Source organism: Chiloscyllium plagiosum, chromosome 27, assembly GCF_004010195.1.
Source record: "Chiloscyllium plagiosum isolate BGI_BamShark_2017 chromosome 27, ASM401019v2, whole genome shotgun sequence".
In the NCBI taxonomy this organism is placed as follows: domain Eukaryota; kingdom Metazoa; phylum Chordata; class Chondrichthyes; order Orectolobiformes; family Hemiscylliidae; genus Chiloscyllium; species Chiloscyllium plagiosum.
Genome location: NC_057736.1, coordinates 14,482,857 through 14,508,646, shown reverse-complemented (window position 1 = coordinate 14,508,646; position 25,790 = coordinate 14,482,857). Strand labels below are relative to the sequence as shown.

Genomic DNA, 25,790 nt, shown 5'->3' with positions numbered 1-25,790 from the left:
TTCGGAGGGTCAGTGTGGATTAGTTGGGCCAAAAAGGTCAGTTTCCACACTGTAGTGAATCTATTCTGACTTGATTCTACAGAGCTCCCTATCACTTACAAGACACAAATCAGAGGCATGGTGGAATATCTACCACTTGGCTGATGACTGCTGTTGGAATCACACCCTAAGAAACTCAGCAAAATCCAGGTCAAAGCAATTGATTTGCACACCATTCATCACCTTAACCACTCACTCCTTCCACCAAGCAAACACTGGAGGGAGTGTAAAATATCTAAACCTTTCACTGCTGCATCACACAAGGCTTCTTCATTAGCACTTCCAAAATCTGTGATCTTTCTGACCAAAAAGGAAACAGGCGCATAGAAATACTTTGCCTCTAAGTCATATACTGTTCTGACTTAGAAACGCATTGCTTTTCTTCCTTCCTCACTACTGGATCAAAATCCTAGAATTCCTGATCAAACCACACTGTGGCAGCATCTTCAACAAGGACTGCCGATATTCAAAGAAGTAGATTATCAGCACCTTCTCAAAGGCAATTACAAATGGGTACTAAATGCCAGCAATTCACAATTCTCAAGAATTAATAGAACTAAACAGAGCTAACTTGCATGGTGTGAAACAGAGCTCCTAGTGAGGGTCCACTGATCCAAGGACTAAGGGATCTCTATCGCTAAATAACTTGGTTCCTGCTTGAACTCCTTACAGTTACTGCAAGTCCAGATAGATTACCACAAAAGACAAAATCTCAGAACTGACTCCAAGTCAGCAATTTGCCTTCCATTATCCCGTCTGAACAGGATGCAGGTCAACAGATTCTTTCGTAAGATAATAAAATCATAGGATGATCAAGCAGATTCACCAGCTCAACACAAAAAAACTGAAAGCAAACAGCCCCCAAAAGTGTTCAGACTGTAGTCTCCAATTCCCCCAATTTATTTATGCTGAATCCAAAAGTGGACAGCTTTACTGCCCTATCTTTCCTGAAGCTGAGCTTCAAACTCTCACACAATCTCAATTTCCTTGCTGATTTATCACTGGCGCTATATCCAGGCAATATAGACGTTTTGTTTCTTAGTCCTTATCACAGTGACAGCTACCTCCTGCAGCCACCTGGTCTCCACAAAGTCACGGAAAAAGTTAAAGATGGGAGGAGGCTTCACAGAGGTTATTTTTTTCACCCCTTCCCCACTGAAATGCAGGAATTGAATACTTTTCCGCTATCAAGAGCCATTCGTTGTATGAGTTGAGATGGAGGGTCAGCAGGTCATTCAACTGGGGGTGTTTTTTTGGGGGGGGGGAATTGGTTTATTACACTCAATGACAGTTCCAGTCTTTTCCTTCTTACATACACTTCACCAAGATCACTGTAAAGGATGCAATCCCTGGTTCACTGTCCCATTGTGATCCCCATCCAACTCTAACCTCATCTGAAATGAGCTAAGTGAGCAGAGACTAGAGTTATATACAGGGCCATTTTTGTTTTGTATGTTTTGCACCATTCTAGACGATGCTTTCACTAACAAAGGTAGCAGGGAACCTGCATCAGTTTTAATTCAAGGAAAACTTCTGTGGTCCTGTAAAAGAAATCGAATATTGTATTTTGAATCTCCACGATAGACAGTATTTGCTCGAGATGCTTATGGCAAGTGCAGTGCTATAAATTCTTGATAATGCAGTGGGTCACTCCAAACAGTCAGCTCTATTCTTTCAGAGCTCTGCTCATCCTAATTTCTCTACGGTCCTTTTTATAATCTGTGATCCAACTCTCCAGCTTTATTTCTAGTTATGAGTTCACCAGGGGAGACCTTTAGATAGATAGCACCGATTTTATTATAAATACACGATAATGAAAAATAAAACAGCAATAATCAGATAACATTCTCTGTACAGACAACATGCTGGCACAGAGAGTTCAAACAAATGTTTTTCAAATAAAATGCAGTAGAACAAATTGGCAGGAAGATTTTTGTGCAATTCTGGATGCCATATGCAAATTGGCAAAGATAAAACAAAGCAGAGGCAGGATCCTAGAGTGCAACGTCAAACCCTGCAGCCTTCCACTGTGATCCAGTGAGGTCCTCGCCACTTTCCCAGGTTTCAGGCTATAGCAATGCTCAACAAGACACCATGACAACTATCCACAGCTTTCCTGGATTAACTGCCTTAAACACGCAAAACAAATGAACCCTTCGTACCTTGGGTAATGAATAAAACCTGAACATTACCCTGGGCAATGCCAATTCACCATAACAATCACATGATATTCATCAGCCCAGAATCCCATTTGAAGCAAAGATGGAAGTCAGTGCCTTATAGTTATATTAAAAGGATCAGCCTCCGCCACCCTTGGGCTCCACTATCCCCTTTCAAATGCAACACCCATCATCTAGCAATCGCTCTCAAACTGTATCATTACTGTAATACCAACAGTCACTGTGCTGTGTTTAAACACACAGCTGGCTTCAGTATTTCAGCTCTATCCAGCAGGATGATCCTACTCTTATCTCAAAGAAATATCCCCTAACTGATCAGGCAGATAACTGCAGACGATAACACATCCCGTTATTCTTACAGCTCATTTGCTGAGCAGTCCAGATTTGATCCTTCACAGCACCCACAGAGTCAATCTGTTTCCAAGAGCTTGGCTCAAGTGACATTTCTAGTCATGGGAACTGTGTGCAAAATGTCACCAAGTCAGGCAACTAAACACTCCCATAGATGGCAGCCTTCATTTTTGCTCGTGCTCAAGCTGAGGTCGCAGTAAGAGGGAAATGGATAGATGCATGAGGGAAGGTGGAATCAAACATGACAGGCATGCCATTAATTCACATCATCATTGGGGTCACCTCCTACCAGGTTGACTTCTGTTTTTGCTCCCTGAGAAACCTTACGTTGGGGCCCAGGCAGTTGTATTGTGTCTGGGTCCAAGAAACCACGCCTGTCAATTAAACTGGGGAACAAAGAGAGAGAGAGAGAGAGAGAGAGAGAAAGTAGTGAGTAATTGACAGCCATTCAATGAAAATATCAAAGTACTAGTCAATTTACTTATACAAACTTTAGTCAGCTAAACTAGTCCCAAACCATTGACTCAGGATATTCTTTAGAGATTCCTTTTTTATTTACAGAAATAAGAGCAGGACAAAAGGTCATTGAGATATTCAGTCCTATCCTTTTCCTGTACTGATTGCCTCAATGGATGTATACTTTCTGCTTCCCCAAAGCTTTCATGAAAGCCCATCTTTCCCACACCCCAACATTTCCATAGAATCCCATCCTTTCAATATCCCAACTCTCCCATTGAAACACATTCTTCTGATATTCCAACATTTACACAGATGCTGGTCTCTTTGCTTGCCTAGCCTGAGCTCTACTAAAGGTTGTTTGCTGAACACCTTGGCAACTTTTCCAGGCATTTACCATTTTATATGGAAATAAATGTTTGCATCTATTTAAAATGAAGTTTTCATGAAGGCACTGGTTAAAAGCTGACAGCACCTGCAAAGAGGAGTGAAGGTAATTGCAAAGAGAGGCAATGCTGATAGGTCACGCAGAGGGGGCATTATCAATTGACTGGACAGCACTATGTTGAGGTTGTACAGGACATTGGTGAGGCCTCTACTGGAGTACTGTGTTCAGTTCTGGTCGCCCAGTTATGAGGAGGAGATTATCAAGCTGGAGAGGGTTCAGAAGAGACTTACCAGGATGTTGCCAGGTATGGAAGGTTCGAGATATAAAGAAAGACTGGACAGGCTGGGACTTTTTTCACTGTACCTCTCAATAGGAGATTGAGAGGTGACCAGATACAAGGTTATAGAACAATAGGAGGTATAGATAGAGTTGATGGTAGTTGGCTTTTCCCCAAGATGGGAAGAAGCGAGGACTGCAAATGCTGGAGAGTCAGAGTCAAAAAGGGTGGTTCTGAAAAAGCACAGCTGGTCAGGCAGCATCCACGGAGAAGGGGAGTTAATGCTTTGGGCACAGGCCCTTCATCAGGAATGAGGAGACGCTGAGATAAATAGAGGGATGGAGGTGAAAGTTGCCGGGAAGGTGGAGGGTGACTGTGATAGGTCGGTGGGGAGGGTGGAGTGGTTAGGTGGGAAGAAAGATGGACAGGTAGGACAGGTCAGGAGTGCAGTGCTGAGTTGGAGGGTTGGATTTGGGATGAGGTGGGGGCAAGGGGAATTTGGAAACTAATGACTTCGATGTTGATGCCATGTGGTTTAAGGGTCCCAAGGTGGAAGATTAGACAGTCTTCCTCCAGTTGTCAGGTGGCTTGGATTTGGTGATGGAGGTGACCCAGCACTTGAATATCCTTGAGGGAGAGTGGAAGTGGTTGGCCACAGGGTTGCTCGGTGCGTGTGCCCCAGAGACGTTCCCTGAAATGCCCCGCAAGTTGGTGTTCTGTCTCTCCGAGGAGAGAAGACCACATTGAGGGCAATGGAAACAGTAGATGAGATGGGTGGATGTGCAGGAAAATCTCTGCCGGACGTGAAAAGATCCTTTGGGGCTTTGAATGGAGGTGCAGGGGGAGGTGTGGGTGCAGGTTTTACATCTCTTGTCCCCTCAGCCCCCTTCCACCCCACATTCCTGATGAAAGGCTTATCCCCTAAAACTCTCCTGCTCCTTGAATGCTGCCTGACCTGCTGTGTGTTTCCAGTGCCACACTTGTCAATTCTTTTCCCTAAGATGGGGCATATTTTCAAGATGAGAGAAGAGAAATTTAAAGAGAGACATAAGAGGCAAATTTTTAACACAGACGGTGGTTCATGTGTGAAATTAACTCCCTGAGGAAGTGGTGAATGTGGGTAAAATTACAACATTTAAAAGACATTTGGATGGATACATGAATAGGAAAGGTTTGGTGGGATATGGGCCAGAAGCAGGCAGGTGGGAATCATTTAGTTTGGGAATATGTTCAGCATGGACTGATTGGACTGAAGGATCTATTTCCATTCTGTATGAATCTATGAGTCCATAACTATTAGATACACTTGCTACTTTAAAATTTATTCAATGCGCAAGAACAACAGTACATAAATTCCTGGCTTCCCTCCATTCTAAAGTCAAAAATTCCTAATGCCAAGAAATCCAACATTTGCACACTTAATCCACAGCAGAAAATACCAAGTAAATATCACTAATTAGCAATATTAGCACAAAGTATTGTGCAGTACTGCAGATACATGGAGTACACACAAGGTGTCCAATTTCCGTGCGAAAAAGAAAAAGCAAAGGTTCATACATGGGGGAGAAAAATTTGGACTTGCAGATTTCTCTCTCTACCTGGGAGGCATTGGTCCACACAAAACTGCACAGCAGTTAGTGACAATACTGTTGTAACTGTAGGGATTAGTGTTTTCCTCTGAGCTTCGTTTACTGGACCACGAGCCTTTAATCTGTTAAAACATTAAAACATAGTACATTATAGAAAGAGCAGGATCAAAATATTCACGCCATAACTTCTGTTTTGAAGCGACATTTCTCTTCAATGCTCTATGCAGAGATTTCCCCAGTGCATTAAACCCATCAGTTAGCTAACGCAAACAATCGCAACACTCATTGTGTTGAGTGATAGGCGAAGGTTAAGCAAATGCAATGAATGTAATCCTCTCTACGTTTAGTGCCAGTCTCTCACAGCAAGGGGTTCATCAAACATGCAGGGCAAGCAAAGCATAGGTTGTTTACAGAGTAAATAATTCATCTACACTGATCCATGAAACAAACTGAAGGCAGATATGCCATAAACCAGATACAGAATAAGCTTCCTGCAGACTACGTCAAACGCTCATAGGGCACCACAGAAGAAATACTGAGTTAGTTTATAAAAGAGATCATGCACACCAATTCCCACAAAGTGCTTATCTAAGTCTGCAGTCATTACTGAATACATGTAAATTTATGATGATGTCCACTAATTCATCTGTTGGGCATCATTACTTATGAACACAACTTCAGCTACTGCCCTTTAGAATTTTGTGCTGACTCTGAATCATACAAGTCACTAACCCTAAAAGTGTTTATCATTGCTGGCCTAAAAGTTAGCTCATTGGCAAACTGGGCTGGACTGTTAATGTCCATTTATTTTTCATCCATTCAAAGTATGCTTTGCTGAAATTTAGAACAGACAGACCATGAGTCATTGTGTGATAGCAAGAGAGTGTGACAGTGTATGAGCCTGATCAACTGAAAGGGAGCAAGACCAACTAATAGTGTGACCGACTGACAAGAGAATAGTGAGTGAAACCATGATATTTTTCATCCCACAAATGTGCAATTCAAAAATAAATTCTAGCTGTGCACTCACTAACTACACCAACAAGCTGACATTCAATCCATATTCTTGTTAAATCCAGGAAACCAGAAAATTAAAGAGAACTCTGAAAGCCGAAGCATGTTCATACAATGGCATTACAATTAATACAGCTTCATCTCCCTACAGTTAGTTGCAGTTATCCCACAAATGTATGGAGAAACCAGTCAAGTAGCTTGCAAGCTGTCAATGGTTAGTGAGCACAACCAAATGTTACTCAGTAAATATTGGCTGGCTCTGCACATTAATAAGCTGCTTTATTCATTCTAATATTATGGATTGTTTAATAATGTTAGAATCATTTTACAAAACAAGCACCACTTTAACAATGGGTGCCATGAAGCTGATCCATATCACTTCTGCACTTATACAGATAGAAGAATGATTAGACTCTTTTTGACAAAAGGCAATAATAGTAAAAACATAATTATGAAAAGAACAATTTCACCAGACAAGTTAATATTAAATTTATTTTCACATTTGGAGCTGGCTACCGGGGCATCCAAGTGCATTGAATGGAGCTGATTGGATGGATACAGGGGTATCCCTATGAACTAAATGGAACTGGTATTGGGGTGTCCATGTGATTTAATACAGCTGGATATCAAGGTGTTGTTGTGCACTGGATAGAGCTGAATTGCAGGGTGTTGCTCTGCATGGAATGGAGCTGGATATTGAGATGTTGTGCACTGAATGGATTGGATATTAGGGTATCCCTAAGCACTGAATGAAGCTATTTAGTAGAGGTGTATCAGTGGCTAGATGCTTTTGTGACCATTTAGTTGTAGCATAAAATAGGCTTAATAGTACAAAAAGTTCCATTTACTAAGGTGAGATATCAGTGTTTTGTTTTTCTGTCTCATTCAAATACACACACAAAAGAGTCTGTTTACTCACATCTTCGTTTGTTGTCAGGTTGGAAGCCACCAGATATGTGTGGAACCCTGAGAGGCCCAGAATGGACCAGACTGAGAAAAAACAGACCACCAGCTCAAGTGCGGTAAGTGGAGTCAAAGAAAAGATCAGAGTTCAAACCTAACCCAAATTCCCTCAAAACCCATCTTCCTTGTCCCCTCTCAACGCAGACCATAACGATTCCCAATCTGCACACAGGTGGTTCATTCAGCCTCCTTCAGAAGCTGTTTCTGTCATTGCTCTGCTTTGTAACATTAACAAATCTCAGATTTGGAGAGGGGGTGGGTCAGGGATTTATAATGAGCCCTGTCACCAGTCCAGTAAAGTACTTTGCAAAAGTACTGCGCCAAAAATCACAGCTTGATAATACCTGTGAGTTGAGACCAAATATAAATATTTCTCTCACTGTGAACAGGATTAAAACATTCACTATCTCCAGTCCAGTAGGCAAAAGTACCACTCAGTTTAATACTAAACATACAGGGGACACAGTGCCAGGTTCTATCACAGCCTTTCATTAAGTTCACGAGTTCAGTTAGTGAGTCATTTGCGGTGCTAGAAACTAGCCGGAATGCTCTGGGGTACACAAGGGAGGAAAAATCTAACAATATCCCTGTTCCCTGTCATTACAGCATGGACAACCTTTACCCTCAAGCATTTTTTCCCCTATCCAGATTTAAAACTGGCATGTGTGGTACCTCAGGAAAGGTAAAACCTATGGGAGTAAGAGTCAGTGTCCACGGACAAGCACCCCAGTCACAGTCTCCATGGAATTGTTCCCCCAATGAGAATCAGTGCCTTTAGAAGGGAGAAAATAATAAGTATAAATCAGAATTTTTATAAGTTAGCAGTTTCCCCTTCCTTGATCATATGACACGCTCCAAGTCAGACAACTGCATTGATGATACCATGCCAGAGCAAGAAAAGGATATCTTGCTGGGGTTTCCTGAAGTGCATTTAATAACCCAGTGTTCTGAGATCCTGGTGGAGGGGTGAAAGACAAAAAAAGGTTAGTGCAATGTTAACTCCCATGCTGATAAAATACAACTATTGTGCAGTATTGGGCAAGTTGGCAGGTACAAACTGCACTTAACTCCATTCAAACAGCAACCTGCTCATGTCTATGTTTTATGTTTGTAAACTTCAAGCCAGATGATATCAAAGTTCTCCCCTAGGTAAACCTTTAAGTATGAAGATTTACTTAGTTCATAATTCCTTGGACCACTGATCTGGGTCTTAGGCCCTGATCCAACGTTATTCCAGAGTCATGCCATGGTGAAACTCAGCACGGGCATTAGAGGCTTTGCATGTTGTGCAAACAATATCTCTCATCTGTTTCATCAGAGAGCTCGTTAATTGTTCCTATTGTTCATTCCAATTCTCAGCATGGCCCTTCCACATTATTTCTGACAGCAATCTGATTCTGTATTTAGAACCTCAACTTGAGCTACAAATCTTCTCAAAATTCACTAGCAATCTGATTCCCAAACTCACCTTCCCTCCTGGTTTCTGGAAAATTTATTCACATACCAGCTCCCACTCTACCCTATCTCTGGAAAGTCTTTACTGCTGAACTTGTTCCTGCTTCAATTTGCATCATCACCTTATCAACATCCTGGATTTATATAGCTGCTTTAAAGTAACAAAAGAAGTTCCAAGGGAAACTTTGGGGGACTTACGGAGTGTGAGGTGAGTTATCACACAGGCAAAGATGAAAGCAGTTAGAAAGGAAAGTGAGAGCAGAAACATGTAGAAAAATCTGTAATTCCTTTTCCCGACACAGTTTCCGACCCAAGGACAGTGATGGTCAAATCGTTCTGTAAAAAAAGGACAAAAATTCATAGTACAGCATATGCAGTGTCACTCTCTCCTCTCCAAACAGATCAATATGTAAGACTCTAAGCAATAATCAGTCTTGCAGCCTTCACACTTCAGCCTTCAGTGACCCTTCAACCCAGCACAGCCTTTCCTCTGTCCACATGTGAACAGCGAGTTCCAACTTTAGCTCAAAATCCAGAGAAAGGAGCAAGATGGAGAAAGATCTCACCTGCTCCTGTGACTTTCCTAACCAAGTTTTAAACTTTCTGATTTTCACCACCCCTTTTCAAGGTGAAGGTCCAACTCCTCTCTACCCTCGCCCTCCCATTGGTATTGTCAGGGTGTTTCCACATTTCTTCCCTGAATGCAGATTCAACTGACACCCATCCACCGTTATCCTCTACTTATCTGAATATGTTCTTACACTGAAAACCCCTGCCTTAGACTTTATCACTTCTAAAAATTACAAGATATTTCCATGGGAACCTATATGTTTGATTTTTGCACGGTATTTGGAACATTCTACGTTGCAGTCCTAATAATTTTCCTCCCTCAACATGATTTTTCAGTGTATCAATGATTAACTCCTGCTGTCATCACAAACAAGAAAACAATCAACTTTGCGTCCATTTTTTCTCATCTTGGTCCATCCTTCGATTTTTGCTGTCCCATTTCCAGGTTTTCATCTGCTTTTGACCAATATCCACTATAAGAGCATCAACTTTTATTGCAGCATTGCCAATTCGTCTTTCTTTTGCTCAACCGGGGATTCCTCTCCACCATAGCAGCAGGGCTTAATCATGTCTCATTTTCTACACTCACACCTTCTCTTCCTTTTCCACAACTTTGATAGGTTTCCTGTTGACTGCATTGCCAACAGGATACTTTTTTTTTACATGACACTCCAGCACATTAATCAAACACTCCAATACTCCAGTCTTTCTCAGATTTCTAACTCCTCCCATCTCATTACCTCGCGCCCCAAATAATCCTTCCAAGTGAAACAAAATTTAATATACCATACTGACAGCTCATGATGTTGATTGCCACTGGGGTAAACAAATATGGATTGTGTGATCACTGTGTTTAACATTTCTACTCAGTCCACAAACATAACTTTGAGTTTTCAATCACCTGTCATTTTAATTAACTACCTTACTCTTACACCAGTCTCTTAGAACAGAGCATAATTTTTTAACTTTACAGCATTGTTCTACGACGTCAAATCAGGACTAGCATTCCCACTGGGAACCTCCATGTATGTATGATGGCGTGCCAATACATGGCTTCTGTTTTTGGAAGTTGATGCCATGCATGGACTTCTGAAGTGCATGGTGGTAAAACAAATTACAGGTAATGTTAATCATAACCACTCCACACTGTTTCTCCCCAAACACAAGTAATTGTTTTTCCATTTTATCCCCTCAAAAACATTTTTTTGATTATTTCACTTGGTCCATTAACATGCCCCTGACCTAACACCATGGTTCCTTTTGTCCTTTAATCTCCTCTGATTTCCACTAACCTTCCTTTTTACATTTTCCTTCACTCCCGTTGACTTTGCTCCACCTTTCCCTTTCTCAATCAGATTGTTTAAAATCTGCTTTATCTCTAGTTCTCCAGTTCCAATGAAAAGTAATGGATTTGAAAAATTAAACACTTTTCTCTCTCCTGCATTTTCTGTTTTTAGTCAAATTCCAACATTCCCATGTTTGATTTTGTAGAAATGTCTGAAGATAAGATGCTATCAAATTGAGAGTTTTAGCTCAATTCCCATCTACAATCCAATAAGCAGATGAAAGAAAACATAAGGGTAGTGTTTAATTCCCAGAACTGCACTTTTGGGATTCAATGAAGGCAAATAAGCTCTTGATCAAAATCATTTCTTGGTAGAAAGTAAATGGAGGATATTAAAAATGACAGTATCAGGACAGGCTTTGATTGAATAGTCTGTTGACACTCACTGTCTCACAAGGTTTGAGATAAAGTACCAGGTGGGCCAGTGGCATTCACAGAACTGGAATACAAGGAATGGAGCGATACCTATGGGGTAAAAGGTTTCCTTCAATCAGCTTCCTATGCCCTGGCTGCCGTCATCCAGTTTCCTGGACTCTTAAAGATGTTCCAAACACTTTGGCTCACCCTATACTCACCAACACAGTTGTCACACAGGCTACAGTGCGATGTCCGTGGAGGCCGGAACATTTTGCAGCTGAAGCAGTACTTGAGTTTCACCGTCTGCCCATTTATCACCACCTCTTTTGTGCGAGGTGGGGGCCGGTAACCCGACCCCCCAGAGTTATCTGGGGAAGGAAGAAGATTTGTTATAGTGTACTGGAAATGAAGGACTTCACCCTACTAACACATGAGGACAGTCTGAACTGCAGAAGTCCAGTTTTTCTGGGGCTTAGAAGTAATTGTCTCCCCATTGCCTATCCCATCCCAAGCTGCATTTATGTCTTTTGCTGGGGTACATGCTCCACAAGTATCAGAAGAACAGAGGCTATTTAACTTTATTTTCACCTCTAGCATTCAGTTAAATAATGATCTGTGTGCATCCTTTCGTTCTGTAAATGTTAATACTCTTGGCTAATACAAATGTATTGATCTCTATTTTGAAATGTTCACTTCATCCCAATTCAATAGCCTCTTTTTGGGATAAAGAGAGTGTGTTCCAGATTTACACTGCCTTTTGTATAAAGTAGTATTTCCTGACATCACTCCAAATTTAGCCTGAATCCAAATTTAGTTACAATCCCTTTTTCAGAATTCTTCCACCAACAAGTACTGGATTTATATTGCACCTTTAATTGAGGGAAAGTCACAGGATCATTATCAAACATAACTTGAAACCAAGCCACCATAGGAGGTAGGGAAGAAGAGTGGGTTTTAAAGTATCTTTGAGAGGCAGAAATATTTAGGGAAGAAATTCCAGAGTATAAGGCTTTGGCAGCCAAAGGCCTGGCTGTCAAAAGTCAGAAGAAATAGTTGCTCTCTATCCAACCTGTCAACTTCTTGAATCATCTCAAAGACTTTAATTACATTTCCCTACGTCCTCGATATTTGGGTAATACAAAACTTGTCTATACAACCTGGGTACATAATTTAATCACTTTAGCCCTCATGTTATTGATTTTAGTCCTGGCAAACATATTCTGCAGTGCCCTGCCAGAGCACAGGTTACAGAGTCTGTTACCTTGACAGCCCATCACTCCCATCACACATCAGGCACTCAGCTACATAGTTAAACGGTAGTAAGCTACCTATCTGCCTCTCCAGATCGGCTGCTTCATCCGGAGTGGCTCGTGGTAGAATCCCAGGGTCCGTGAAACTTGTGTGCAACAAGGTGCTCACCACAAACACAAAGAGCAGCCCCGCAATTATTGGAATGGCCAAAGTCAGGTTCTCTGTCAGGTAAGGACAGCTGCCAAAACAAAATGCAGAGTTTGCATCAACTTGAACACTGGGGAACATATTTGACAAAATCATACAAGTAAACTGGGAAAGGAATTTATCAATCCATTGTTCCTGTCGGGTTTTGGTCTCTCTTTTATTCACTATATATGTCCTAGGTAATATCTAGAAAAAATTGCAGTTCACAGAATCAGGAAATTGTGGTCCTGCAGACAACACTTGACACATCAGGGCAGCAAGTCAGCCCTACGCAGCATTGTTCTGATGTTTGGAATTCTGCAAGGGGAGAGAAGAATTTCACTACCACAATGACAGAACAGCAGAACTGATCAATACTGTACTTTGAAGGGGAAACTAGAAAAGTAGTCCATTGAACATAGAATTTCCTCTCAGTCCACAGCAAGGACCACAGCTCCCAGTCCTGCCTGAGAAAATTCACTACAGCAACCTGCTACATTTCATTAACAACAAACTGTTTCATTTATTTCATCACTCTGTCCCATGGGGCTCCCATGACCTTGTGAAATGGTACTTGACTTGCTGAGAGCAGGAAGGGATAGGTCACCAATCCTGGATCTCTGCCAGTCTGCATTGAGAGATCAGTGGATCCATTTGTATTCTATTATCTGATCATTAATGGAGAAGCAGAATGGGAATTCAGCTTGTATTCTGGGAAGGGACGTTTGAGCTGGCATGTATGGAGACATTACCAAGAGATTATAACATAGGTACAGGTTGTTCGGTTCACATTTAATTTATTATTGTCAGATATAGGGAAAAGTATTGTTTTGTGTGCTAACCAGACAAATCATAGCTTACATAAATACAACAAGGTAATAGAACACAATGCAGAAATAGCCTTACAGCTATAGAGAAGGTGCAGAGAAAGATCAACTCTGATATATGCAGTTGGAGCGGCATAGTGGCTCAGTAGTTAGCACTGCTGCCTCACAGTGTCAGGAACCCGGGTTCGATTCCAACCTCGATTGCCTGTCTGTATGGAGTTTGCACATACTCTCTGTACCTGCGTGGGTTTCCTCCGGATGCCCTGGTTTCCTCCCACAATCCAAAGATGTGCAGGTTAGGTGAATTGGCCATGCTAAATTGCCCATAGTGTTCAGGGATGTATAGGTTAGGTGTATTAGTCAAGGGTAAATATAGGATAATAGGGTAGGGAATGGGTCTGGGTAGGTTGCTGTTCTTTGGACTTGTTGGGCCCAAGGACGTGATTCCACACTGTAGGGATTCTATGTGAGAGGTCAGTTCAATAGTCTGATGACAGCAAGGAAGAAGCAGTTCTGAAATCTGTTAGTGTATGTTTTCAAACTATTATATCTTCTGCCTGATGGAAGAGAGCGTAACCAGGGTGGGAAGGGTCTTTGATTATGTTGGCTGCTTTCATGAGGTAGCAGGCCACGTAGACAGAGTCAATGGAAGGAAGGCTAGTTTTCTTGATGGATATAGCTGCATTCACAACTCCCTGTAATTTCTTGTGACCTTGGGCACAGCAATTGGCATACAAAACCGTGGTGCCTCCAGACAGGATGCTTTCTATAGTACATCTATAAAAGTTGTTAAGAGTCATTGTGGACATGCAAATTTCCATAGCCTTCCAAGGAAATAGAGATGTTGGTGTGCTTTCTTTGACTGTAGCATTGATGTGGATGGACCTGTATAGACCGTTGGTGATATTTACTCCTAGGAACTTGAAGTTCTGCACCACCTCCATCTTAGCACCACTGATACATACAGGGGCATATCCTCCACTCTGCTTCTTGAAGTCAATGACCAGCTCCTTCTTTTTGCTAAAATTGAGGGAGAGATTGCTGTATCTATTGCATGCCACTAAGTTTTCTCTCTGTTTCTTGTCCTCAGTAGTCATTGTTATAGATCTGACCCGCTATGGTGGTGTTATCAGTAAATTTGTAAATGGAGTAAGAACTGAATTTAGCCACACAGTTGTGAGTGCATAAGGAACTGAGTATGCAGCCTTGCACTGGTGTGAAGGATTACTGGGGAGGTGATGTCGTCTATCCCCACTGATTGCAGTTCCAAACTAGTGTTAATTCTCCACAGAAGCAGCATCCAATCCCATTAGTCAAGTCCTCTTTATCATCTCCACAATCCATTCGATATGACCGCCTCTTCAATCACTAAAACAGACTTTCACCCAGAGCATTGCATTCACCCCAGATCATTAAGCATTGCTTGGAAGACACAGCTAAAATTGCCAGTCTCAAAAGTCAACGCTGAGTGGCACAAGACCAAAGGAGGAAACAATGGAATCAGAGTTCATGAGATAGTCTCATGTCACCAAAGAAAACACAAGCACTGAACAAGCTCTGTAAAGACTGTAATTTTAGTTTTGGTATTTTTTCATTCCACTAAAATGGGAAAAGGACTGTTTTAAAATCAGCGGAAGGAATTGCTGAATTTTTAAAAACAAGTTACTGAAACTGTGCGTAGTATTTACACTGCAGCTGTGTTCAAGCTGTGGAAGGTATTTGTAGATGACACAGCATCAGAGGATGTGTCCAGAGTGAGATTAGGCTGACAATAAGTAGCTGCTTTGTGCAATTATGACCAGTCATGAATACCAAAATTCATCAGCCTCATGACATCTCTCTGGTTCCTGGGTAAACAGCTTGTGGGAGTGAACGACATGGAGAAGCCATAGAGTCTGCTGCAAGGGCAGGTAGTGTGTGTGTGTCCCTCTCTCTCTCTCTGTGCATTAAAAATACCTGACACCTAAAGATAGCTAATTATCTTCTTCCATCAGCTGCTGTAAGCTGCCCTCTTTAACCAGTAACTAAATAAAATTTGCAATTAGCATACCAGTTGCCATTTGTCTTGTGCAAAGAAGTGAAAGAACCTGTATAAGGAGAGTAACAAACAAGTCCAGGCAAGCAAAAGGCCCACTTCAATGAATTCTGGGAACTGGTGCGATTGAACAGCATTTCCCACTTTCTCCCTCCACCCACAAAAACCAATGCTTTTTGTTTGGCTGTCTGTATGCTTGTGTGTAGGGAGTTTTAAAAGTTGGTAAGAGTTTTAATTAGTGAAGCCATATATTGATAGCCCATAGCTGTTTACTTGTGATTAGAATTTTCTTATTTGCAGTAAATAATGGATTTTGTTAACTACAGGAACTTGGTTAATATTTTCAGTTAAGCTGATTCTAACAAACATGTAAATCAGGGAGTTTGCGAGATCTGATTAAGTTATTAACTTCTATGACAACTCTGGAGTAATAGCACTTGGGAATCAATGGGCTTTCCCAAGTAGGTGATAACACTCTCTGCTATGCTGATCCAAGAGCTGGTATTGAAATAGAGGCTGTTTACTCTCATACACTCCTGTGTGGTCATACAGACACAGACACACACGCAATCGAAAGTGTGGTGCTGGAAAAGCACAGGAGGTCAGGTAGCAGCCCAGGAGGAGAGTCAACATTTCAATCATAAGCTCTGCATCAAAAGTCCTCCAACTCCTTGAATGCTGCCTGACCTGCTGTGTTTTTCCAGTGCCACAGTTTTCGACTCTGATCTCCAGCATCTGCAGTCCTCACTTTCACACAAACATATGCTGTCATGCATGGCACAGGTAGCTTAAAGACTGCCACCCAAAAATCAACAAAATCCTAATTCTGCTACATTCTCCCACCCTTTAGCATGCTATAAAATGTTCTATGACAGGAGGCATCTAAATGTGGTTATTGTTTCTCAAACATACCATGGGTAGACTCAGCAATATATGAAGATAAGAGTCACACAGGGCACAAATTGAAGTTCAATACAAGTGCTGAGCATGGCAGAATCTTGTTGCACGGTGCCAGGCACAGGCAACGAAGTTCATCAACTAATATTTCAATGAATTCTGAATTCTAACATTCTGCAATTCCTCAGTGAGCTGCTGAACAAAAAAGATTCAAAGCAACAACAGATTTAATATAATTGCCTGATGGCCAACAGTGCCTTTTCATCATTTAATTCATCTTGTGCTGGTGAACAGCAAGTAACAGGACAAAAAGATATACAGTATTTCAGCTGTACCTTCAGAAACAATTCTCATAAAGTCATATATCTTCAGTAATACAATTATCGACAGTATTCCAGTAAACTACATGCAGCTATTTCCGAAACTAGAGAGACTTCCTCACGATGAGTCACAGGTTAGGAAATTAATCCATGAGCAAAGCATCATCTGACACACAGACATCATCAACCCAAATAAAACAATGAACTACAGATGCTGGAGATTTGAAACAGAAATTGGTGGCAAATCTCAGATTTGGCAGCATCTATGGGAAGAAAGTAAAGTTAAAATTTTAAGTCTGGTGACTGGACAAATTTCATATATAGCTTGTTACATTCCCCCAGATCCAATGGGTTTTTACTTCATTTAAACCAGTTTGCCACGTGGACCTTGTCAATGCCTTGCTAAAACCACATAAACTGCACCATCCTTATCAATCCGCCTTGTTGATTCTTCAAAAAATTCAGATTGTTAGTCAAAAGAAACCCTTACTTCTATATTTTGCAATCAAACGAACTGTTCTATCCTCATGTTCCTGACCTATTCCAATATAGCTCATTCAGGCTTAAGGAGCAGCACCTGGTCTTTTGAATAAGTACCTTACAGCTTTCCACACTCAAACGCTGCCTTCTATTTTGTTTCCTTACGTTATTCAGGGCTTCTAAACTTGTTTTTCTTATTTTTGCTTTCAGTTAACGACCATTCATTCTTCCATTTCACTTCCACAAGACAATTTTTTGTTTGTTCACTTGTTCTTCTGACCCTGAATCATCACTCTTTTGATCTTTCCTACCCTTTACTGTGTATCAGGCCTTTGCTGTGCTCTTTTACCACACTTCCTGCTTTCATTCCCTGAAAACCTACATTTCTAACTACTCTCAGTTTTTAAGAAAGATTGAGTGACCTGAAACATTAACTGTCCATTAAATATCTTGGTTTAAAAAATATTTCTGTATTTTTCATTGTGGTCTGAAGTGGGAAAAAGACTGTTTTAAAACCAATGACTGTGGGAAGTATTACAGAGGAACCTCGATTATCCGAATAGAAGATTATCTGGCGAGATCACAAGGTCCCTATGCTTGGCTAAACTATGACATCCAGCATTCAATTATCCGGAATTTGAGTAACCAAACTAAATATTTACCACCTGTGTCCTTCGGATAATTGAGGCTCCTCTGTACTCCACTTTTTAAAAGCAAGTTACCTAATTCATTTTAATTGCTGTTTAAGCAGTAGGTGGAGGTTACTACAGACAAGCTACAGCCAGGGGCTGTGTATGGAGAGAGATTTAGCTGGCTACAAGTAGCTGATTAGCTTGTGGTTTAATGACCAGTTGGTGATGATTGGTTTCCAAATGGCTGAAAAGATTGTAGGTCTGAATGTTTGGTGAAAAGTTATTGGACCTCTAAAAGGAGCTGTTCTTTCCTCTGCAACAAATAAAAACTCCCTGAAGAGTACAGGAAAGAGATAGACAGCTTAGCGGTATGGTATAAAGACAACAATCTCTCCCTCAATGTCAGCAAAAGGAAGGAGCTGGTCAACAGATTGGAGGACATGCCCCTGTCTGTATCAATGGTTCAGAGGTGGAGGTAGTTGAGAGCTTCAAGTTCTTAGGAATAAATGTCACAATCTATCCTTGTCCATCCCTGTTGACGTGATAGTCAAGCAAGCAAGCAAGCACACCAATGCCTCTACTTCCTCCGAAGGCTGAGGAAATTCGGCACGTCCACAGTGACACTTACCGACTTTCATAGATGCACCACGGAAAGCATCTTATCCAATGCATCACAGCATGGTATGGCAACTACTCTGCCTAGGGCCTCAAGAAATTACGGGGAGTTGTGAATGCAGCCCAGTCCTTCCACTGACTCAGTCTACGTGGCTTGCTGCATCAGGAAAGCAGCCAACATAATCACACCCTGGTCATACTCCCTTCCACCCTCTTCCATTGGGCAGATGATACACAAGTTTGAAAACATGCACCAACAGATTTAAGAACAGCTTCTTCCCCATTGTTGTCAGTCTTTTGAATGGACCTCTCATATATTAGAGTTGATCTTTCTCTGCACCTTCTCTGTAGCCGGAACACGATATTTGCATTGTGTCCTATTACCCTGATGTATTTATGTAAGGTATGATTTGTCTGGTTAGCAGGCAAAACAATACTTTTCACTGTATCTCAGTATACGACAATAATAAATCAAATCAAAATCAAGAAAGTGTGTATTTTCCCTCATCAGTTGCTGTAAGCTGTGGTACTTAACCAATAAATCAGAAGCTTTACAAATGTGAACCAATTGAACTCCACCTTCAAGCAAGTGTAGAAGTAAAATGGAGGAGTAGCAAGTCTTCACAGGGACTGCTGAATTGTTTTCCGAGCCAATTCCCTCCAAACAATAGCCATTTTGTTTGTCTGCCTCTATATATAAGAGGAGATTTAAAGGGGGTTAGAGTTCTATCCAGTATACATCAACAGTTAATGACAATTTATCTGCAGCTAGAATCTACTTATTTGCAATAAATAATCATTCTTGTTAAGTACACAAACCTGGGTCGAAAAAACAGGCAAACTGGGGAATTCTGTGTACTTTTATAAAATTTTAAAATTTTATGGCCACTCTGGCAATAGCCAGACTTGATTTTCAGCACACCACTCCAGTGAAGCATAACTTTTCTTTCTACAGACTTTTGAGTATTTCCAACAGTTTCTGTCACTTTCCAGAGTCTGCAGTATTTTGCTTCCATAAGAATAAGGGTGATCATCACTACATACACATCTATAGAACTGGATAAGGAGGTATAGAATAGAGTGGTGCTGGAAAAGCACAGCAGGTCAGGCAACATTTGAGGAGCAAGAAAATCGATGTTTCGGGCAAAAGCCCTTCATATTCCTGATGAAGGGATTTTGCCCGAAACGTCGATTTTCCTGTTCCTCGGATGCTGCCTGACCTGCTGTGCTTTTCCAGCACCACTCTGATCTAGACTCTGGTTTCCAGCATCTGCAGTCCTTGTTTTTACCGAAGGAGGTATAACCTATTACTGGTCACTGAGGGGGATCAGATCCTCAGATTGCCTCAAATCGTCAATTCTGTAACTCGGAGCCATCAACACAAGATCCAGGTCGCCACAGACCATACAAATACTACTGTCCTCAAAACACATCCAGTCCAACGCACAGAGTTAGATTAGATTACTTAGTGTGGAAACTGGCCCTTCGGCCCAACAAGTCCACACCGCCCCGCCGAAGCACAACCCACCCATACCCCTACATTTACCCCTTACCTAACACTACGGGCAATTTAACACGGCCAATTCACCTGACCTGCACATTTTTGGACTGTGGGAGGAAACCGGAGCACCCGGAGGAAACCCACGCAGACACGGGGAGAATGTGCAAACTCCATACAGACAATCGCCCGAGGCTGGAATTGAACCCGGGTCTCTGGCGCTGCCAGTGCTAACCACTGTGCCACCCCTACTGTCCCCATATGCACACTTGACTGTGGGCTGTCGTCTCAACACTCCCAAGCACAACACACACTGATTGTGGAACACACGCCCAGGACCTCAGACCAACTCTTCGACCAATGTCACTTTAACAAGAGAGACACTTACTCGAAGCCAAAGAAGAGGCCGCTGGTGCTAAAGATCAAGCCCAGAGTCAGGTAAAAGGCGCCGCTCTGCCGTCCGCTCATCAACCGCCCACCGCAAAAAAAGCGGTTTTTCCCCGCAAATGACTCCCACTTGCGCCGGCGCCGCTGCTTCCTTGAGGCCGGGGCCTGGGAGGCTGGCGTGGAGCCGTTCCCGGGCGCCAGCGCGATCTGCCGGTACTCGCACTCTTTCATCACCAGAGCCGCAAAGGATTTTCCCCTGACGGCACTGGGTGGCCGCTCTCAGAGTCTGTTCACCCAGTTCCCAGGCCCAGGCCCGGGCCCATTCCCCGGCTCCAGGATCCAGCCGCGCTCAACATTCGGACCTCCCCGCAGCCGAGAAGCAGAAACCCAATACGGCCAAGAGTGACCAAAATATTCCACCTCCACAAACAGCGCCACCTAGCAGCGCGGAGGTAACCTCCCAGTCTCCAGCAACACCGCCCCCTGACGGCTCGGAGGCTGAATTCCTAGCTCCGGCAACACCACACTCTTGGCGACTCGGAGGAAACATCCCAGATGAAGAGGAGGAGAATTGGTTTTCACCACTATCGCCAACTGGAGTGCACCAATATTCTCAGCTGGTGGTTTGAAAAACAGGAGATACGTATCGAGCACCGCCGCCCCCTCGCGGCTTCACTGAGTTAAGCGTTCAGCTCAGTTCCACTCCACAGACACTACTTGATCTACTAATGTTTTCTGGGGTGGATATAGTTAAAAATCACGCAACACCGGGTTATAATGTTTTTTTCGCATTTTGCGTTCTTAGTTCGGAAAGATAAAACTAGCCTCTAATAATACAGCTGCCTCACCACTCAACCTTCAAAAGCACCGCCATTTGACGGCTCGGAAACCAGGAGCCGACCTCCAGCAACACCGCCACCTGGCGGCTCGGAGATACACACCACCCCCTGGCGGGTGGTAAATGTGCAGTCCCAAGTCTTAGTGAATTAACCTGCTATAACTCCAGAAAAGATTCACTAACAATTAACAGAAATATGAAACTTTGCATATATAAATATGCGATTCTATTCCCCCTCCCGTACAACTGCCTCAAGCTAAGTGTATTTGTTACACTGTGTAGTGCTGTAAAGCCCAAGGCTGCATTATCAGCTTCAGCTGTGTCAAGAACCGCAAGCCTGAACTGTATGTAGGCCTGCATGATTCCCATCTTTCACCATCTCTTTCTCCTTCTCTTTCCCCCCAATAACACGCACTAAATCCACTGCACCCATTATCTATTATTAGAATCACAAGAGATGTTACATTGTAGAAAGAGGTCATCCTTTGTACTTCCTAGGGTCCTATTTTTCAACATGTAGTTCTTTGTTTTTTACATCCATCCAAAATGCATCTGACATTCATTATTATCTCCTAATGTGTTATCTGGCATGCCAATCTCTATTTTGCAAAGGCTAAGTACCAACCATCTACACTCCTGTCCTCTCCCCATGAAACACAGTCCCATTGCTGAACACTGCTTTATTGTCCTATGTACCAAAGTACAGTGAAAAGCTTTGCTTATGAGCAATACAAAAAGATCATAGATGTTCAGATCAAAAAGACTCGAGGTTAACATTGCACAGGACATGCATTGGGCGACATTAGTATTAGCAAGATCAATATTAGTTGAAGCTAGAGAGTCCATGCATCAAGGAGAAAGTGAGGACTGCAGTTGCTGCCAATGCATCAGTCTAATAAAGACTGGGAAGAATCTGTTCCTGAACCTGCTGGTGTGTGTTCAGGCTTCTATATCTTCTGGTTGCTTGAAGTCATTACAGGCGTGCAATGGGTTTTTGTTGATGTTGGCAGCCTTTCTGGTGCAGGGACTGGTGTAAAGAGAAGCTAACCTTCCATCCACAGACTCGGACGGTCTGGGCTGTGCACATCACTTTCTGTAGTTTAATGGTCCTGGGCAGAGCAGTTGCCATACCAGGCCATTATGCATCCAGACAGCATACTCTCAGTGGTGCATCTGTAGAACTTGGTGAGGGTCCTTATGGCCATGTCAGATTTCCTGAGCTGCTAGAGGAGGAAGAGGCATTATTGTGTCTTCTTGACTGTCACACCTGTTTGGGAAGTTCAAGATAGGTTGTCTGTTATCATTACTCCGAAGAACTTGATGCTCTCCATCCTTTCAACCTCAGTTCTGTTGATGTGGATGGGTGCTTTCTGAAGTCAATGATCAGTTCTTTAGTTTGCCAATGTTGAGAGAGAGGTTGTTCTCATTGCACTGTCACCAAATCCTCTATCTCCCTTCTGTATTTTCACTCTTTGTTAGATACCCATCCCGCTACGGTGATGTCATCAGCAAATGAGTAGATGGCATTTGTTTGGATTTGACAACAGTTTTAGGTGTACAGTAGGGGGCTGAGGACACATCCAGTGTTGAGTGTTAGTGTAGGGGTGGTGCAGTTATCCATTTTCACTGATTGCAGTCAGTGGATTAGAAAGCTAAGGACCCAGCTGCAGAAGTTGGAGCTGAGTTTTGAGAACAGTCTGGAGGGGATAATAGTGTTGAAGGCAGAGCTGTAGTCAATGAGCAGGTGTCTGTTTATAGGTGTTCTTGTTGTCTAGATGTTCCAGGGATGAGTGCAGGGCTAGAGATATGACAGCCGTTGAGGACCTCTTATGTCTGTAAGCTGTTATTTCCAGGACCGTCAGTGATATTACCACCTCAAAAAGATTGTCCCGAAAGCTTCTCATCTCATCGCTTCCTACCCTACACATACCTTCTTCCCAAAACCAGAAACAGAATTATTCTGGTTGACCTGTTGTTTCAGCCTGTTCCTGCCCCACTGAATTGATTTCTTTCTACATGATTAAAATAAAAATGAAAGAATTACAGATACTGTAAATGAGACAAAAATAGAAATTGCTGCAAAGGTTCAGCAGGTCTGGCAGCATTTGTGGAGAGAAATCATTCACCTTTTAGGTCAAGTGACCCTTCCTCAGAACTGAGTTTTGAGAAAGGGTCACTCGATCCAAAACATTAACTCATTTCTCTCTAGAGGCTTCCAGACCTGCTGAGCTTTCCAGCAATTCCTATTTTTGTCTCTTTCTACCTTGACGTTTTTCAGTCTCTTCTTACCTACCTTCAAGATTCTTCTGACACTCCATGTCGATTCCATGATAACCTGTTTTTCCAGCTGCCTCATTGCAGATGTGCAATCGCTCTACACATCCATCCCCCTTCAGGATGGTCTAAAGACTTCAGTTTCTTCCTTGAAAGGAGACTTAACAGATACCATTCACCACAACACTTCTTCACATGGCTGAGCTCGTTCTCACTGAACAATTTCTCCTTTAACGTCTCGCTTTTTCCAAGTGAGAGAATGGCTGTGTGTACCTACATGGGTTTCTGTGAGGTGCATGAAACCGTTCCCTTCCTTGTGTGCAACAATGACATCATTTGTGTTGTTTCCTGATGTCAGACCGAATTGGATAAGTTAATCAGTTTTTCTTCCAGTTTCTCTCACCTTCACCTGATCCATCTGACTCTTCCCTTTCTTCCTTGACTTCACTATTTCTATTTCTGGGCATAGACTGTCCAGCAATGGCCACTACAAAACCATCAACTCCCATACTTATCTACACTTCTTCACCATCCACTTCCTGTGTGAACTCCATTCCATTCTCCTAGTTTCTCCATCTCATCTGCTCGAATGATGCCACTTCCAAGATTGTTCTGACATGATCACTTTTTTCCTCAACCAAGAATTCCCCCGCAGTGGTTTACAGGGCTCTTAGATGTGTTCATTTCCTGCACTTCTGCCCTCACCCCTTTCCTTCCTTCCAAGGAAAGGGTTGCCTGTGTCCACACTTTTGACTCCACTGGTCACAACATTCAAAGAATCACCCTCCACTTTTACCATTACCTCCAGCAGGATGCCACAACCAAACATCATCTCCTCCTTTGCCAGCATTCCATAGGGGTACTTCTGTCCACAACCTGGTCCACTCCTCCATTACATCCAACACTCACCCCACCATGCCCTTTCCCATGCAATTGCAAAGGGTATAACACACGAGAATAGATAATTAATAAACAGTACAAACAAGGGACCCACATAGAACTCTGCATTATGCTACTAGACAGAAGCTTCCAGTCACAAGAAACTTTCAACCTTGACCCTCTTCTTTTCCCAGCAAAACAATTTTGGATCCAATTTTCCAAATTGCCTTAAATTCCATAAGCTCTTACCTTCTTGACCAGTCTCCCATGTGAGACCTTGTCAAAAGTCTTACCATTGTCCATGGACAACACATTCCACTGCACTACCCTCATTCACATATCTAGTTATCTCAAAAAATCCAATTAAACCTGTCAGGCATCATCTTGCCCTGATAATTCTTGATTAATCCTTGCCTCTCCAAGTGGAGATTACTTCTGTCTGTTTAAGTTATTTTTCAAGTTTCCTTACCACTGGTGTTTGACTCACTGACGTGCAGTTTCCTGGTTTATCCTGACTACTTGTTTTGAATAATGGAACTACATTAGCTGTCCTTCAGTCCTATGGTATCTCTCCAGAGGGGATTTAAAATTACAAAGGCCCTGCAACCTTCCACAGCAGCCTTGGATACATGGCAGCTGTGCATGTGGTTTTATCCAATTTTACATCTATTAAAGCCACTAATAACTCATCCCTCTCAACTGTAATTTGTTCAAAAGTGAGTTTTTAAGAAAAGTGCAAGAATGAGGAATGGTCCTGCAGAAGTTGAGGCTGTGATACACAGAATCAAATTGGATTTCAGAATTGAGAAACAATGTTGAGATTTCTTGGTGACACTATGTTGAGAGATCAGCCAGACTGGGAGAGTGGTCAAATGAGTGACAAATACAACTGAATATTGAAAATATGAAGGAATACATTTTGGAAATAAGAATATCCAATGTAATAACATTCTAAATAAATTACAATGAGCACAGAACATTTGATCTCAATCTGAACATAAGAACAGGAATCATGTCTGACATCAAACAACAGGCAGGTTGCTACATCACTGATGAGCAAATGAAATGGTCACTCAGTGGGGAAGGAATGAGTCTCTGACACGAATACAAAAAATATTAAAGCATCTGCCACAACCCTGAACTAAGATTTTGGAAGGGGTTGAGGAAATGCATTAATTGACAGAGTTGCAAGGCCAACATTTATTGCTCATCTGTTATTACCTTCAAGAAAACGGTGGTGAACTGCTTTCTAAAATTGCTGCAGTCCATATGGTGAAAATGCTTTTGCAATACTGTTACCTTGCAACAATGAAGAGATGGGCAACATATGCTCAGACCAGGATTATGTATCTTAGAAGGGAACCTGGAAGTGGCGTAATTCCATGTGCTTGTTGCCTTTGGCCCTTAAAGTATTTATTACAATTGTATCTTAACAATTCCCTGTCCCTTTATCCTTCAAATCCAGTATCACTCCTCACCTCCAAAAAAACTGTTGACCCCAGCATTCATATAAAGTACTGTCCCATCTCCAATTGCCCTTTCCTCTGCAAAGTCCTTGACCATGTTGTCACCCCTCAAATCTAAGCCCATCTCTCACTCGTTTAAATCCCTCCAATTTTGCTCCCATTTTAGGATTGAAATGCCTCGTTAAAGTCACAAATGACACGTGAAATTTGACAAAGGCAAA

General features: G+C 42.2%; 1 protein-coding gene across 5 annotated transcripts in view; it reads right to left on the bottom strand.

Moving 5' to 3' along the window:
- LOC122563579 (palmitoyltransferase ZDHHC18-like) overlaps positions 1-20,928 on the bottom strand; it is a 33,923-nt gene extending 12,995 nt beyond the window's left edge. For 2 of the 5 annotated variants that reach the window (XM_043717485.1, XM_043717484.1), the window contains exons 1-8: positions 20,114-20,928; positions 12,313-12,473; positions 11,203-11,352; positions 8,911-9,048; positions 8,164-8,212; positions 7,214-7,316; positions 5,290-5,402; positions 2,860-2,956 (exon numbers count right to left, since the gene is read on the bottom strand). In XM_043717485.1, the coding sequence (XP_043573420.1) occupies positions 2,860-2,956; positions 5,290-5,402; positions 7,214-7,316; positions 8,164-8,212; positions 8,911-9,048; positions 11,203-11,352; positions 12,313-12,473; positions 20,114-20,343 (1,041 nt within the window). In that variant the 5' untranslated portion in view covers positions 20,344-20,928. The remainder of the gene's footprint in view (positions 1-2,859; positions 2,957-5,289; positions 5,403-7,213; positions 7,317-8,163; positions 8,213-8,910; positions 9,049-11,202; positions 11,353-12,312; positions 12,474-20,113) is intronic. The other 3 variants (XM_043717481.1, XM_043717482.1, XM_043717486.1) reach the window with 3 other exon arrangements.
- Positions 20,929-25,790: the final 4,862 nt, after the last annotated feature.